The 18,099-nt window shown below is 43.0% G+C and overlaps 1 protein-coding gene across 50 annotated transcripts in view; it reads right to left on the bottom strand.

The window, feature by feature from the left end:
• The window catches only part of LOC110501241 (LIM domain only protein 7), a 137,434-nt gene that overhangs the window by 41,306 nt on the left and 78,029 nt on the right, over window positions 1–18,099 (bottom strand). For 26 of the 50 annotated variants that reach the window (XM_090215120.1, XM_090215147.1, XM_090215133.1 and 23 more), the window contains 4 exons: window positions 9,060–9,092; window positions 7,468–7,582; window positions 4,720–4,856; window positions 2,516–3,299 (listed from right to left, as the gene is read on the bottom strand). In XM_090215120.1, coding sequence (XP_090071246.1) covers window positions 2,516–3,299; window positions 4,720–4,856; window positions 7,468–7,582; window positions 9,060–9,092 — 1,069 coding nt within the window. The remainder of the gene's footprint in view (window positions 1–2,515; window positions 3,300–4,719; window positions 4,857–7,467; window positions 7,583–9,059; window positions 9,093–18,099) is intronic. The other 24 variants (XM_090215125.1, XM_090215161.1, XM_090215126.1 and 21 more) reach the window with 1 other exon arrangement.

The following is an 18,099-nucleotide window of genomic DNA, read 5'->3' on the forward strand; positions in this document are numbered from 1 at the left end:
AAAATGCCTGCTTTAGCAGTTGTAGTGATAATGTGTTTTTTTTACATTCCAGAGCAGTCAAAATGCCTGCTTTAGCAGTTGTAGTGATAATGTGTTTTTTTACATTCCCGAGCAGTCAAAATGCCTGCTTTAGCAGTTGTAGTGATAATGTGTTTTTTTACATTCCCGAGCAGTCTAAATGCCTGCTTTAGCAGTTGTAGTGATAATGTGTTTTTTTACATTCCCGAGCAGTCAAAATGCCTGCTTTAGCAGTTGTAGTGTTAATGTGTTTTTTTACATTCCAGAGCAGTCTAAATGCCTGCTTTAGCAGTTGTAGTGATAATGTGTTTTTTTACATTCCCGAGCAGTCTAAATGCCTGCTTTAGCAGTTGTAGTGATAATGTGTTTTTTACATTCCCGAGCAGTCTAAATGCCTGCTTTAGCAGTTGTAGTGATAATGTGTTTTTTTACATTCCCGAGCAGTCAAAATGCCTGCTTTAGCAGTTGTAGTGTTAATGTGTTTTTTTTACATTCCAGAGCAGTCTAAATGCCTGCTTTAGCAGTTGTAGTGATAATGTGTTTTTTTTACATTCCCGAGCAGTCTAAATGCCTGCTTTAGCAGTTGTAGTGATAATGTGTTTTTTTACATTCCCGAGCAGTCTAAATGCCTGCTTTAGCAGTTGTAGTGATAATGTGTTTTTTTACATTCCAGAGCAGTCAAAATGCCTGCTTTAGCAGTTGTAGTGATAATGTGTTTTTTTACATTCCTGAGCAGTCAAAATGCCTGCTTTAGCAGTTGTAGTGATAATGTGTTTTTTTACATTCCCGAGCAGTCTAAATGCCTGCTTTAGCAGTTGTAGTGATAATGTCTTTTTTTTACATTCCAGAGCAGTCTAAATGCCTGCTTTAGCAGTTGTAGTGATAATGTGTTTTTTTACATTCCCGAGCAGTCTAAATGCCTGCTTTAGCAGTTGTGGTGTTAATGTGTTTTTTTACATTCCAGAGCAGTCAAAATGCCTGCTTTAGCAGTTGTAGTGATAATGTGTTTTTTTACATTCCTGAGCAGTCTAAATGCCTGCTTTAGCAGTTGTAGTGATAATGTCTTTTTTTTACATTCCAGAGCAGTCAAATTGCCTGCTTTAGCAGTTGTAGTGATAATGTCTTTTTTTTTACATTCCAGAGCAGTCAAAATGCCTGCTTTAGCAGTTGTAGTGATAATGTCTTTTTTTTACATTCCCGAGCAGTCAAAATGCCTGCTTTAGCAGTTGTAGTGATAATGTGTTTTTTTTACATTCCAGAGCAGTCAAAATGCCTGCTTTAGCAGTTGTAGTGATAATGTGTTTTTTTACATTCCCGAGCAGTCAAAATGCCTGCTTTAGCAGTTGTAGTGATAATGTGTTTTTTTACATTCCCGAGCAGTCTAAATGCCTGCTTTAGCAGTTGTAGTGATAATGTGTTTTTTTACATTCCCGAGCAGTCAAAATGCCTGCTTTAGCAGTTGTAGTGTTAATGTGTTTTTTTACATTCCAGAGCAGTCTAAATGCCTGCTTTAGCAGTTGTAGTGATAATGTGTTTTTTTACATTCCCGAGCAGTCTAAATGCCTGCTTTAGCAGTTGTAGTGATAATGTGTTTTTTTACATTCCCGAGCAGTCAAAATGCCTGCTTTAGCAGTTGTAGTGTTAATGTGTTTTTTTACATTCCAGAGCAGTCTAAATGCCTGCTTTAGCAGTTGTGGTGTTAATGTGTTTTTTTACACTCCCGAGCAGTCTAAATGCCTGCTTTAGCAGTTGTGGTGTTAATGTGTTTTTTTTTATTCTATAATTTGTTTACAAGCCTGATAGCTGTACGTTTAGTTTGTGGTTGACACAGCTTGTTGGCCATTAATCAATCTGCTTTTCTCAACGAGTTCAAATAACATGAATGCATCCGTCTGGTATTTATGACTTCACAACTGGTCAATTCCGCCCTCCCACATGGTTACAAATGCAGCATCAGAGTGGATACCTGTGAGGCCCAACATAACAATCCGGTCACAAAAGACAATGCAAGGAACATTGTGAATGGCAGTTAATTTTAAGGTGTACCAAAACTGAACCGTGACCCCAAAACCGCAAAACGTACCGAACCGTGGGTTTGGTGAACTGTTACTCCCCTAAGGTACACAGATCAGGCTAGTTGGTGTGAGCAACTACTACATTGGAAATAGACCACAATGCAACAAACAACACAACTTTCTTACAGTCTTAGGTCATGTTCATTATGCACCAAATGGAGGAAAACAGACAAACAGGGAACGATTATCTGGACTCTAATAAGAAACTGACATTTTTGTTTTTTGTTGCAACATTTGTTTTATGTTGCGTGTCCTAATGAACATGACCCAGTACACAGCCATTGAAGTATATCACCCAACTCCTCTAGTCTAGATGTCCTAAAAAGCTATTTCTGCCGAGAGCAGTCCTGATGTAACAAGCAACTACACACACAGACAAAACTGGAAGGTGTGGTAATATTACAGTATACTACAGTACTCACGGTGTAGGCGCGTGGCAGCGATGCGACGCAGGTGGACTGGCTCCCGAAGGGCCGTGGCGTGATGCCAGAGGTGAGGCGAGCACTATCCGATTTCATGTAGCTCCTGGGGAGAGAGGCAGAAACCCGAGACACACTGGGAGGCACAGGCTTTTGCTCCATTGCCACCGAGTTGTACAGTGGCTGTAGTTTGTACAGAGAACCACCATCAGTGGAAGTGGTCACTTCTTCAGCCACCTTGCCTGACCACGGGCGCCTGGGCTCGGGTAGTTTTGGGAGGAAGCTGGGGGTGGTGGTGGTGCTGGAGGTCTCCTCCATCTTGGCTGCGCTGGTGTACCGCAAGGCCGGGCTTGGGGCTCTCTCCGAGGGGGTCGGGCCTCTCTCCGAGGGGGTCGGGGCTCTCTCCGAGGGGGTCGGGGCTCTCTCCGAGGGGGTCGGGGCTCTCTCCGAGGGTGTCGGAACGTAGCGGTTGTAGTTGGAGGTACGACCGATGGTGGTAGTGTTGTTTGTGATGTCGCTACCTGAACCGGAGGGACGGTCACTACTGTTGCTCATGTCACCCCTGGAGGGTGAGTAGGCCCTGTCGGTTGCCGTGGTGGGGGCGGGGTTCTCCTCTCTCGGGTGGGGCACGGAGGGGGGTGTGGGACTGGGGCGCTCAACGGGGGTGTATGGATTGTCGATGGTGTAGCTCCTGGGGGGGAGGGTACGGGTTTGGAGGACCGGAGCGGAGTCTTCAAACACGTCCTGGTCCAGGGCGGCGAGGGAGTTGAGACGACTGCCGATGGAGCTGTGGGAATGGAAGAGAGAGAGGGATGGAGGAAAAAGGGAGGACAGTGAAGGAGAGAGGGAAGAGAGGGAGGGAGAGAGAGGAGAAGGGGAGAGAGGGGAAAGGGATTACGAGGTATAATGCGTGAGAGAGAGAGAGAGAGAGAGACAGAGAGAGTGAGAGAGAGAGAGAGAGAGAGAGAGAGAGAGACAGAGAGAGTGAGAGAGAGAGAGAGAGAGAGAGAGAGAGAGAGAGAGAGAGAGAGAGAAGAGAGGAAGCGAGGATGGGTAAAAAATAGGTGAAAAGTGAAAGGTGGATGAAGGTTGAAAGGGACACAGGGCAAAATAAAACAAAGAGGGGGTAGAGGGGAGGCAGGATTAAAGCCACGATTATACTACACTTTCACACTTAGCAGAGAGACAATTACTGACTAACAGTCTCTCAGGGCAAAAGTCTCCACAAAAGTCTGTGTACAACACAAAACTTTGTATGGCCCTGTATCTGTGCCTGCATTTTCATCGACACATGTTTGTTGGTGCAATCAGTACATATACAGTAAGCGGACAGTCTAAAAATACTGATGAGAATTACGATGACAAAATACTTAAAACGTAGTTAAACATCTACAACCAATGAATTATGTTTCTAATTGTCTGTAAAAATGGAAGGACGTGTTCCTTGTAGGAGCATGGCTAGTCCAAATGTAATTTGGTATCTGTGTGTTAAAAGAATAAAGAGAGCATAGTAACTATAAACAGGCAGGATTTGTCCTTGAGGGTGTCTACTCTAGCAGCATATTTTTCAGTCATTGTGAGGATTCCTTCTTACATTCAGTCAATCTGCACCTTGCCATTTGTAGTGTGCGCCCTTTCCTCAGTATAGTAAACCTAATAGGTACTGTACTAGAGCAGGGTCAAATACATGTCAAATCCTTGAAAGTATTCAAGTTGTGCTTGATTTTGGCTTGGAGTTTGCCCTTGTACCAGGCAAACCAAAACTGCACCGTCAAGGACATATTTCATTAACACCTTGAGGATTGTGAACCAGTGACTTTTCGGTTGCTGGCCCAATGCTCTTAACCACTAGGCTATCTGCCACCTTTAATTACATAGGTTATTGTTAGATGATTGCTAATCAACGTGGTAATTGGCATCACCTTGGCAGACAGTTTTGTCACATTAACAATGTAGTTTCCTGCAGCACATGGATTTAAAAAAGGAACTGTTTCATGTCCAGACCTAGGTGTGGTATCGACCTGTCCCCACTGTCATGTTCATAATGCACCAAATGGAAGAACAGGGAGGGACTGCCTGAACATGGAGGGATCAACTCAACACGTCCAGTAAGAAACCCTCATTTGTTTTCCGCAGGTTTTTTACATTGAGTGCCCTAATGAACGTATTGACCCTGGTGTCTACCTATCCTCAGGTGTCACTCTTACCTCCGGTTGGACCTCAGGAAACCACCGCTCCCTCCTCCGCTGCTCTCTGTGGTCTGCTCAATCTGCTCCCTCTCCTCTTTCTTCTTCACAATATCAGAGTTGACGCTCTTGCGACGGTTCTTCCACTTGGTGAGGTCCTGTGGAGATTAAATGCATGCTAGAGACCAGTTTAGAAACGTTCATCTTGGAAAAACCCATGTTAAATCCTCTAACGGATGGCCAGGAAGGCTAGTGTAAACGTGGTTAGCTGCAGATTATAGAGCGAGAGAAAGAGAAAGGACTAAATTCTGAGAAAGTGTCCTATTTGTGTGAGTTTAGCTCCTCCTGCCTCTGGTCCCCTGTGTATTGGGGCCCGTGTGTGACCTAAATGCTGTGTTAAGACACCATGTTATCACGCCACTAATAGACATACACTACAGGTCAAAAGTTTTTAGGAAGCCTACTCATTCAAGGGTTTCTCTTTATTTTTTACTATTTTCTACATTGTAGAATAATAGTGAAGACATCAAAACAATGAAATAACACACATATGGAATCATGTAGTAACCAAAAAAGTGTTAAACAAATCAAAATATATTTTATATTTCAGATTCTTGAAATAGCCACCCTTTGCCTTGACAGCTTTGCACACTCTTGGCATTCTTTTCCAACAGTCTTGAAGGAGTTTCCACATATGCTGAGCACTTGTTGGCTGCTTTTCCTTCACCTCTACAGTCTGACTCATCCTAAACCATCTCAATTGGGTTGAGGTTGGGGGATTGTGGAGGCCAGGTCATTTGATGTCGCACTCCATCCTTCTTTGCAAAATAGCCCTTACACAGCCTGGAGGTGTGTTGGATCATTGTTCTGTTAAAAAAACTGATAGTCCCACTAAGGGAAAACCAGATGGGATGGCATATCGCTGCAGAATGCTGTGGTAGCCATGATGGTTAAGTGTGAATTCTAAATAAATCACAGACAGTGTCACAAACAAAGCACTCCCACACCATAAAAGTCTCTTCTTCTTATTGGTGTCCTTTAGTAGTGGTTTCTTTGCAGCAATTCAACCATGAAGGCCTGATTCAGAGTCTCCTCTGAACAGTTGATGTTGAGATGTGTCTGTTACTTGAACTGTGAAGCATTTATTTGGGCTGGTAACTCTAATAACCTCCAAAGAGGTAACTCTGGGTCTTCCTTTCCTCTGTCGATCCTCATGAGAGCCAGTTTCATCATAGCGCTTGATGGTTTTTGCGACCGCACTTGAAGAAACTTTGAAAGTTCTTGACATTTTCCGGATTGACTGACCTTCATGTCTTAAAGTAATGATGGACTGTCGTTTCTCTTTGCTTATTTGAGCTGTTCTTGCCATAATATGGACTTGGTCTTTTACCAAACAGGGATATCTTCTGTATACCACTGCTACCTTGTCACATCACAACTGATTGCTCAAATGCATTGAGAAAGGAAAGAAATTCCACAAATTTACTTAAGACTGCACACCTGTTAATTGAAAGGCATTCCAGGTGACTACCTCATGAAGATGGTTGAGAGAATGCCAAGAGTGTGCAAAGGTGTCACAGGCAAATGGTGGCTATTTGAAGAATCTCAAATATAAAATATAATTTTATACTTTTTTGGTTACTACATGATTTCATATGTGGTATTTCATAGTTTTGAACTCTTCACTTTTATTCTACATTGTAGAAAATACAAACCCTTAAATGAGTAGGTGTAAGAATGATGCCTTTACCAATAACATGCACTCATATACTGCATGTTGTAGGAGTTTGTGGAATAATTACATGAATTTAGTTAGACACGGTGGAACATTCTGGAATGACCTTGAAAGATTGGTCATCTTTCCCAGAATATTGTCTTGGTGTTATAAGCGTTTAGTTGCCACTGCAGGCCTGAGTGTATACTCAAATGAGGAAATATAGATCTAAAAGTAGGATGAGGTATTATGTGCTGATCATTAATACACAATCTCAGCTGTGCCTCCTTCAATGAATACATTTAACGAGGGCAGTGATGTTTAAACAATTGTTTGTCTTCTCCTGAGCTCCCTCTCGCTCTCTCCACCTTTACAAAAAACATTCTCCTTTCACCACACTGGGCCAAAATAGATGTTCTCTTCAGATTTCCATTTTCCCCATATCAAATACTTACTAGACGTATCTATCATATGTTGCTACTTGTTGACAGGTGGGATGGCTTTGACTTGTGTACTAATTTCAGACAAGGACACAATAACCATGGCCTATATATTGACATGATTGAAAACACTACAATTGATGATGATTAAACCGGCCTAGCTCATCAATTCGTTATGTCTTGATTATTATATTAGGGAGGGTTTAAGTCAAGTGTAACAGCAGTCTTTTGGGGTGAACGTGTGCGACCCCTGGTAAATTGGGGACCCCTAGTGGTGAGCGGACATGTGGAGCATACAGGGTTCATTTGGCACCAAACCTAACCAAAGGGCTAACACAGGGAGGGACTAGCAGAGGTGTATTCATGAGTGTACACTGTCGAAAAACGCTTTGCAAGGGAAAACGTATTGCAACCAAAACAAGAGTTTCTATTGGACAAATAAAGGTAGGTCCCTCCCAGTTTCATCCTGTTTGGTTCCTAGTGAATACACCCCAGGATTTCCTAATCCAATAATAAACACACATTTTTATTTAGCATTACAAAACATTTTGTTACATTATGCCTACTGAACACAGAGCCCAGGTGTGTGGTGGTTGCAGGTATATATACACTCACATCCTGCCATTGGTCCTCGTTCTCCTTGACTTGCTCTCTGATCTTCTGTAGTTCCTCGTAGCATACCTGCTTCAGTGCTGCCTGGTCCACTGCAAGGTCTGTCATTGATTTGCTCCTACACACCGCCAGGGAAGAGGGTTTAAAGGTTTGGGTTCAGTGTCAACTCAGTTACAGGCATTGGACCACCAGCGAGGAGCATAAACCTACTGTGCACAAGACTGATGTTAGTCATAAAGTAGGCTATAAATGTATGCATCAAATCCACTCCAATCCCAGAATGCTGGGACACTTGCATTCCTTCACACTAACATGAGCTATAGTGAAATAAGGTGCTCAACAATAATTGTGTATCTGCCTACGTAACAGACTACTGTGCGAATCATGCAATGATGTCAATAGGACATACCAATCAGAAATGTGCTCAAAATGTGTAGCAACAATGGTTTGTTAAACTAAATCTCAATTAAATTAACTGTGATTTTCAACTGCAACATACTTTTAAACAATGTTTTTTTATTGTAAGTACACAGTAAAACAACACCATTTCAAGGTTCAACATTCATTAATAATAAGACTAAATTATCACAAACAACGCGTATGTTGTATTAGTACACGTAACAACATGTATTAGTAAGCAAACATATAAACAACAGTTGAGTCACAAAACACAAGCTAATGCGGTTTTAGGCTAATGGGTTAGAAAACACAAGCTAATGTGGTTTTAGGCTAATGGGTTAGAAAACACAAGCTAATGCGGTTTTAGGCTAATGGGTTAGAAAACACAAGCTAATGCGGTTTTAGGCTAATGGGTTAGAAAACACAAGCTAATGCGGTTTTAGGCTAATGGGTTAGAAAACACAAGCTAATGCGGTTTTAGGCTAAGGGGTTAGAAAACACAAGCTAATGCAGTTTTAGGCTAAGGGGTTAGAAAACACAACCTAATGCGGTTTTAGGCTAATGGGTTAGAAAACACAAGCTAATGCGGTTTTAGGCTAATGGGTTAGAAAACACAAGCTAATGCGGTTTTAGGCTAAGGGGTTAGAAAACACAAGCTAATGCAGTTTTAGGCTAATGGGTTAGAAAACAACCTAATGCGGTATGAGGTTAGAAAAAACAAGCTGTATATCTCAGCCATCCCTTTCATACAAAAAAAGCTTTCGAAGTTGACTTGGCCAAAAACATTCACTCTGTTTGACTTACCTGTAAACTTCTGAATCATAATGCTATAAATATATCTTTCTGTTACACAAAACCAACCTATTACGGTAGTCTACAACCTGTGCTTCAACAATTATAACTCTTAGCTGTACACAATACACAGTATGTTTGATTGGATGACAGCATATTGGTATTGTGTGCACAATCCTCTCACTCCACTTTGTTGCTTTGTCAATAGAGATTTGTGGAGCTTGCTGTGTCCCACCCCCCTTGGCTTGGCCCTACATCACTCAATCCCCAGCAATGTGTCAGTGTCAGCGTATAGCAGTCAGCCAGCGAGTGAGGGCGCTAGTAAACGAGAGCAGCAACACAAAGGCAAAAGCGGAGAGTAAGCGACCATGCCACATTCCTTGGAACAGACATAGTCAACTCACCCGTCGTTAGCAACGGCGCGCTTTTGGAGCAGTCTAGGAGAACCAGAGAAGAGAACCACATAGACAAAAATGTCACATTTGGGCCAGACTTCTTTTCCCTATTCGGGGAGTAAGTAGAGTTAACATGATTCCTAACCACTGTCTGGTGTTCTTCTCTCACTCTAATGGTTAATGTTAGGATTGGTGGTAAAGTAGTAAAGTAACCTGTGTCAAGGGATGGCTAGTGCCACTCTACTTTCTCCTGGGGTTTTGGTTTCCTTTTTGTTGAAGGTGGCTTTGTATCACAGCTAAAGTATCCCCTTCCTTTGACCTGCTAGGTGTGTGTGTGTGTGTGTGTGTGTGTGTGTGTGTGTGTGTGTGTGTGTGTGTGTGTGTGTGTGTGTGTGTGTGTGTGTGTGTGTGTGTGTGTGTGTGTGTGTGTGTGTGTGTAACTGAAAACTGTACAGGAGTTTAACATGAGGGAAATACATCCAGATGCCTCAGACACATTTTAAATCTCTCCTTGTCCCAGTCAGTAATCCCAACATGTTTCAAGCTGACCACCATTGTCCCTGTTCCCATGAACTCCAAGGAAACCTGCCTAAATGACTCCCGACCTGTAGCACTCACATCTGTAATTATGAAGTGCTTTGGAAGGCTGGTCATGACACACATCACCATCCCAGGCACCCTGGACCCACTCCAATTCGCCCCAACAGATCCACAGATGATGCAATCTTAATTGCACTTCACACTGCCCTCTCCCACCTGAACAAGAGTGGAAATAACTACAGTGGAGCTCCAAAAGTAGACAAAAAGACAGTGAAAATGTTGTTGTTGTTTTGGCTCTGTACTCTAGCACTTTCAATTTGAAATGATGCAATGACTACGAGGTTAAAGTGCAGACTGTCTAACTTCAATTTGACGGTATTGTCATCCATATCAGCTGAACTGTTTAGAAATAACATCACTTTTTGTACATAGTCCCCCTATTTTAGGGGACCAAAAGTATTGGGACAAATTCACTTGTATGTCTATTAAAGTAGTCAAAAATGTAGTATTTGGAACCATATTCCTAGCACGCAATGAAAACATCAAGCTTGTGCCTATACAAACTTGTTGGATGCATTTGGTGTTTGTTTTGGTTGTGTTTCAGATGATTTTGTGCCCAATAGATATTAATGGTAAATAATATATTGTGTCATTTGAGTAACTTTTATTGTAGATAAGAACAGAATATCTTTCTAAACACTTCTACATTAATGTGGATGCTACTGTTACATTCCTCAGCTAGAAAAACAAAATGTCGCTCAAACAGAAGAGGGAACTAACAAAGAGTCACTAACCAAGATCAAAACATACTTTTGGCCATGGAGTCAATGTGAGAAGGTTGTTCATAGACTACAGCTCAGCGTTCAGCACCATAGTCCCCTCCAAGTTCATTACCAAGCTAGGGACCCTGGGACTGAATACCTCTGCAACTGGATCCTGGACTTCCTGCAATGACCCTATTTTGCACTGACTATGACACTCTCACACAAAACCCACACACATTCACTGTATACGCACACGCACACACACACACACACACACACACACACACACACACACACACACACACACACACACATCATATGCTGCTGCTACTCTGTTTTTTATTCTTACTCTTATTAGACACTGCTCAAAAAATAAAGGGAACACTAAAATAACACATCCTAGATCTGAATGAATGAAATATTCTTATTAAATACTTCTTTACATAGTTGAATGTGCTGACAACAAAATCACACAAAAATGATCAATGGAAATCAAATTTATCAACCCATGGAGGTCTGGATTTGGAGTCACACTCAAAATTAAAGCGGAAAACCACACTACAGGTTGATCCAACTTTGATGTAATGTCCTTAAAACAAGTCAAAATGAGGCTCAGTAGTGTGTGGCCTCCACGTGCCTGTATGACCTCCCTACAACGCCTGGGCATGCTCCTGATGAGGTGGTGGATGGTCTCCTGAGGGATCTCCTCCCAGACCTGGACTAAAGCATCCGCCAACTCCTGGACAGTCTGTGGTGCAACGTGGCGTTGGTGGATGGAGCGAGACATGATGTCCCAGATGTGCTCAATTGGATTTAGGTCTGGGGAACGGGCGGTCCATAGCATCAATGCCTTCCTCTTGCAGGAACTGCTGACACACTCCAGCCACATGAGGTCTAGCATTGTCTTGCATTAGGAGGAACCCAGGGCAAACCGCTCTGGCAGTGCTCCTCCTGCTCCTAAGTGCACAAAGGTGGAGGTAGCGGTCCTGCTGTTGGGTTGTTGCCCACCACGTCTCCTGATGTACTGGCCTGTCTCCTGGTAGCGCCTCCATGCTCTGGAAACTACGCTGACAGACACAGCAAACCTTCTTGCCACAGCTCGCATTGACGTGCCATCCTGGATGAGCTGCACTACCTGAGCCACTTGTGTGGGTTGTAGACTTCGTCTCATGCTACCACTAGAGTGAAAGCACCGCAAGCATTCAAAAGTGACCAAAACATCAGCCAGAAAGCATAGGAACTGAGAAGTGGTCTGTGGTCACCACCTGCAGAACCACTCCTTTATTGGGGGTGTCTTGCTAATTGCCTATAATTTCCACCTGTTGTCTATTCCATTTGCACAACAGCATATGAAATGTATTTTCAATCAGTGTTGCTTCCTAAGTGAACAGTTTGATTTCACAGAAGTGTGATTGACTTGGAGTTACATTGTGTTGTTTCAGTGTTCCCTTTATTTTTTTGAGCAGTGTATATTCTGAAGCCTAGTCCCCTTACCCTACGTTTATGTACATATTTACTTGAAATACCTCATAGTCTGGCACATTGATATGGTACTGGTAGTCCCTGTCTAAAGCTTAATTCTTGTGTACAGGATTACTATTATAAAATGTGTTACTCTACATTGTTGGGAAGGGCTCGTAAGCAAGCATTTCACAGTAACGTCTATACCCGTTGTATTTGGCGCATGTGACAAATCAAATTTGATTTGATTTTAAATGGATAGTTTTTTGTGAGTGTGTAAATGCTGTGTGTGTGTTAGTGATAAGGAACGTGTATGTGTGTTTGTGAGTGTGTGTACACGGAATGGGTTTTCACGTGGCCATGGACTCAAGAGTGGCTGGCAACAACTTTCATCCCGTCACACAGCATTGGGGAATTTCATGTTTTCATGTCTTCCTTAGTAACAAACCTGCACTCTATTATCATCTACCGCTACTGTGCAGACCTGGGTTCAAATACTACAAAAAAATACTTTGAGAGTTGATTTCAAATAGTATTTGAACCCAGGTCTGTTTTGGTGTAGTGTCTTGGTGACAGTGTGGGGTTTATCTCGGAAATCCAGGTCTAAAATGTAGCTTATTTGAATCAGATTTTCAATTAGGTTCTGGGGGGAGATTATACAGTGCATTTGGAAAGTATTCAGACCCCTAGACTTTTTACACGTTTTGTTACATTCCAGCCTTATTCTAAAACTAAATCCAAAAGAGAAATCCCTCAATCTCCCTCAATCTGCAATCTCAATCTCCCTCAACCCTATTATTGACAAAGCAAAAAACAGTGTGTGAAAAATCACATTTACATAAGTATTCAGACCCTTTGCACAATACTTTTTTGAAGAACCTTTAAAACCTGTAGCAATTACAGCCTTGAGTCTTCTTGGATATGATGCTACAAGCTTGGCACACCTGTATTTTGGAAGATTCTCCCATTCATCTGCAGATCCTCTCAAGCTCTGTCAGATTGGATGGGAAGGTTTGCTGCACCGCTATCTTCGATCGGGTTCAAGTCCAGGCTCTGGCTGGGCCACTCTAGGACATTCAGAGACGTATCCCATAGCCAATCCTGTGCTGTCTTGGCTTTGTGCTTATGGCCATTGTCCTGTTGGAAGGTGAACCTTCACCCCAGTCTGAGGTCCTGAGCGCTCTGGAGCAGGTTTACATCAAGGATCTCTCTGTACTTTGCTCCGTTAATCTTTCCCTCTCCCAGACCCTGCAGCTGAAAAACATCCCCAAAGCATGATGCTGCCACCACCATGCTTCACCGTAGGGATGGTGCCAGGTTTCCTCCAGACGTGAAGCTTGGCATTCAGGCAAAAGAGTTCAATCTTGGTTTCATCAGATCAGAGAATCTTGTTTCTCACGGTCTGAGAGTCCTTAGGTGCCTTTTGGCAAACTCCAAGCGGGCAGTCATTTGCCTTTTACTGAGGAGTGCCTTCCGTCTGGCCAGTCCACCATAATGGCCTGATTGATGGAGTGCTGCAGAGATGGTTGTCCTTCTGGAAGGTTCTCCCATCTCCAAAGAGGAACTCTGGAGATCTGTCAAAGTGACCATTGGGTTCTTGGTCACCTCCATGACCAAGGCCCTTCTCCCCAATTGCTCAGTTTGGCCGGGCGGCCAGATCTAAGAAGAGTATCGGTGGTGGCAAACATCTTCCGTTTAAAAATGATGGAGGCCACTGTGTTCTTGGGGACCTTCAATGCTGCAGAAATGTTTTGGTACCCTTCCCCAGATCTGTGCCTCAACACAATCAGGTCTCGGAGCTCTACGGACAATTCCTTCGACATGGCTTGGTTTTTGCTCTAACATGCACTGTCAACTGTGGGACCTTGTATAGACAGGTGTGTGCCTTTCCAAATCATGTCCAATTAATTGAATTTACCACAGGTGGACTCCAATCAAGTTGTAGAAACATGTCACGGATGATCAATGGAAACAGGATGCAACTGAGCTCAATTTCGAGTGTCTGAATACTTATGTAAATAGGGTATTTCGGGATTTTATTTTTAATACATCTGCAAAAAAATTGCTTTGTCATTATGGTGTATTGTGTGTAGATTGATGAGAAAAAAAATATTTAATAAATTTTAGAATAATGCTGTAATGTAACAAAATGTGGAAAAAGTCAAGGGTCCTGAATACTTTCCAAATGCACTGTATAATTTATGAGAAACTCTCAGCCAAAGCTTGGGTCAAATGTCCCCTCCCCTTCCGAAATTCAAAAGATGCAACACCTGCGAAATCATGTCCAAATGATCAGTGATGAAAAAATCTGCGCGGAAACAAAGTTCCTTGTTAGTTGTCCCACAGTCTGTTGACAGACGCCATGATGCCATCCTATGTTACGTGCGTCTGGGAGATTAGCTCGAGTCAATAGCTTGAGTTATAAACTCAGCAAAAAAAAAGAAATGTCCTCTCACTGTCAACTGCGTTTATTTTCAGCAAACTTAACATGTGTAAATATTTGTATGAACATAACAAGAGTCAACACCTGAGACATACACTTAACATGTTCCACAGACATGACTAACAGGAATGGAATAATGTGTCACTGAACAACGGAGGGGTCATAATCAAAAGTAACAGTCAGTATCTGGTGTGGCCACCAGCTGCAGTGCATCTCCTCCTCATGGATTGGACCAGATTTGCCAGTTCTTGCTGTGAGATGTTACCCCACTCTTCCACCAAGGCACCTGCAAGTTCCCGGACATTTTTGAGGGGAATGGCCCAAGCCCTCACCCTCCGATCCAACAGGTCCCAGGCGTGCTCAATGGGATTGAGATCCGGGCTCTTCGCTGTCATGGCAGAACACTGACATTCCTGTATTGCAGGAAATCACGCACAGAACGAGCAGTATGGCTGGTGGCATTGTCATGCTGGAGGGTCATGTCAGGATGAGTCTGCAGGAAGGGTACCACATGAGGGAGGAGGATGTCTTCCCTGTAACGCACAGCATTGAGATTGCCTGCAATGACAAATCGATCCCGCTCCAGAGTACAGGCCTCGGTGTAACGGTCATTCCCTCGACGATAAACGCAAATTCGACCATCACCCCTGGTGAGACAAAACCTTGACTCGTCAGTGAAGTGCACTTTTTGCCAGTCCTGTCTGGTCCAGCGACGGTGGGTTTGTGCTCATAGGCAACATTGTTGCCAGTGATATCTGGTGAGGACCTGCCTTACAACAGGCCTACAAGCCCTCAGTCCAGCCTCTCTCAGCCTATTGCGGACAGTCTGAGCACTAATGGAGGGATTGTGCGTTCCTGGTGTACCTCGGGCAGTTGTTGTTGCCATCCTGTACCTGTCCCGCATGTGTGATGTTCAGATGTACCGATCCTGTGCAGGTGTTGTTACACGTGGTCTGCCACTGCGAAGACGATCAGCTGTCTGTCCTGTCTCCCTGTAGCGCTGTCTTAGGCGTCTCACAGTACGGACATAGCAATTTATTGCTCTGGCCACATCTGCAGTCCTCATGCCTCCTTGCAGCATGCCTAAGGCACGTTCACGCAGATGAGCAGGGACCCTGGGCATCTTTCTTTTGATGTTTTTCAGAGTCAGTAGAAAGGCCTCTTTATTGTTTTAAGTTTTCATAAGTGTGACCTTAATTGCATACCATCTGTAATCTGTTAGTGTCTTAACAACCGTTCCACAGGTGCATGTTCATTAATTGTTTATGGTTCATTGAACAAGCATGGGATACAGTGTTTAAACCCTTTACAAGGAAGATCTGTGAAGTTATTTGTATTTTTATGAATTATCTTTGAAAGAAAGGGTCCTGAAAAAGGGACGTTTCTTTTTTTTCTGAGTTTATATATTGTAGATCTTACCCATGTTCAAACCCCTTTTCGCCCCACTGTGCTAATGCTGCTCCCTGCTGCCCAAGTCAATGTGAAGTTACCTGCTGTTAAGAGGAGACACTGGGTGTTTCTCAATATGCTTACTCCCGTGCTCCACTCTCTCATGCTCTGAGTGTATTCTCAAAGGACGTTCTCTTGAGTATGTTCTTGTGAGGATGAGAGTGTGGAGAATGCATAAAATATTACATTTGAGAAGCACTCGTACTCCCCCTACTGCATTATTTTGGCGGCAGGTAGCCTAGTGGTTAGAGCATTGGACCAATAACTGAACGGTTGCAAGATCAAATCCCTGAGCTGACAAGGTAAAGAAAATCTGTCGTTCTGCCCCCGAACAAGGCAGTTAACCCACCGTTCCTAGGCAGTCCCTGTAAATAAGAATTTGTTCTTAACTGACTTAAATAAAGGTAGACATTTTTTTTTTAAATCCTCCCTATTCACTGAACCTTGTTCCAGCCAGGACAATGGCAAAAGAGAATAAACAAGATGCACACAAAGCAAACTTTTACTAATTATCAGCTAACTAAAAGTGAAACGTAATAATCTAGATAGCCAACTAGTTTACGAGGCAAAACTCCTACAGCCAATTCTTCATGGTTAGCTAACTAGCCAGACAGTTAGCCCTATTGACTTACTATGGGCTATTGATCTATGCACACTACAGTGGGTATCGTAGGCAGGTAAACATGCCAAAATTAACACAGTATGTGTTTATTAAAGTATCAAGATAAAATAATGTAGTCAGGCAATATGAGATGTGAATTGGTAATATTTCATTCCGAAGTCAGAGATTATTTTCTCTCGCTTCAATAGCCGCCATTGATTTCAATACATTTTGCTTCCTTTTTTTACACATGGTACATCATATTTCTGTGCATACTTTTCATTGAGGCTTGCGTCGATCGAGCATGTTTCAAAATATGTACAAACAAAGTTCACATCCGAAAAGTGCCCGCCATGCTCTGTTTTGCATGCTTTGATTTTGGCTCATGCGCCAACTCTCCCGTGCGCCAATTTGCATGCTCTGAGCACGGTAGGATGCATATTGAGAAACACCCACTGTGTTATTCAAATAGCGGTGACCACATATTTTTAAATTCACCGTCAAAGTCAATTCACGAGCAGAAATACAACGAATGTGAGTAGGGTCTTGTGTCAGTTAAATCCGATGGACTTTGACAACAGTTTTCATGTGGTGGTGTCTTTAGCAATAGCACTTCAAAAAGGTTAGCAGCAGTTTTACAGGTTGTACAGAAAGGTCATTCACTTAGGGTGTTGCATTTTAGAGCTTCAGAATCGTATAGCATGTATGGTTTCAGAAAATACCACAACCTGGGTTAAAAAAAAGGCCATTTGTTTATCCTACGACCTAATCGATCAATCCACTTCCTCAAAAGCTGAAGATAAACATTTAAAACAACCAAGGTCTTTTTAAGCAGTGGGTTAGGTTGTTACATTTCCACCCCTAGTGGAATGTTTATGTGTTCAAAATACAGTTACAGTCAAATAGTATTTTATAAACATGTTCCAGTAAGTATGTAAGGTTTGGTTCTTGGGATAGAATGAACCCTTCTATGAGGAAAGCACCACTCGGTAACAAGGCATATACACATGCTTAATTAAGTTACCTGACTAGCCCTTCTATGAGGCAAGCACCACTTGGTAACAAGAAATATCCACATGCTTAATTAAGTTACCTGACTAACCCTTCTATGAGGCAAGCACCACTCGGTAACAAGACATATCCACATGCCATTTAGGGCATGTCAACAACAGACAGAAAAGTGTTCTTAGAACTAAACAGCTCGCTTGCTCGCTCACGCTCACACACACACACGCTCACACACACACACGCTCACACACACACACGCTCACACACACACACGCACACACACACACACACACACACACACACACACAAGGATCAAATGGGGGGGGGGGGGGGGTGTAAGAAGAAAACAACTATACACAACGCAGAGATTTCAGGCTCTATTTCAAATGACAACCTATTCCCTATATGGTGCACTACTTTTCACTAGAGCCTTAAACGGCAGCCCTATGTGGTTCTGGACAAAAGTAATGCCCTATATAGGGTTTGGAGTGCCACATGAGATTTTCCCTGAGAGCAACAGGCACTGAAGCGGTATTGTTGTTTCGACTGCCATTCTAGTTCCTAAGTGTTCAGTAAGGCTAACTTCTCAATCATCATCATACTCTTCTTATATCTCAGCCGGCACGCCTCCCTAATCACCAATATCTTCTGCAGGTTGACCTCGCTACAGGTAGTGGGCACAGACCGACCATCGGATTGGCTGATGTACCTAGATATGACCTCTGACCTTGGATACCCACTGCCCTCACCTCCACCCAGAGCGCCACCCCAAACTTCCTCAGC

Source organism: Oncorhynchus mykiss, chromosome 22, assembly GCF_057628025.1.
Source record: "Oncorhynchus mykiss isolate SJ-2025 chromosome 22, ASM5762802v1, whole genome shotgun sequence".
In the NCBI taxonomy this organism is placed as follows: domain Eukaryota; kingdom Metazoa; phylum Chordata; class Actinopteri; order Salmoniformes; family Salmonidae; genus Oncorhynchus; species Oncorhynchus mykiss.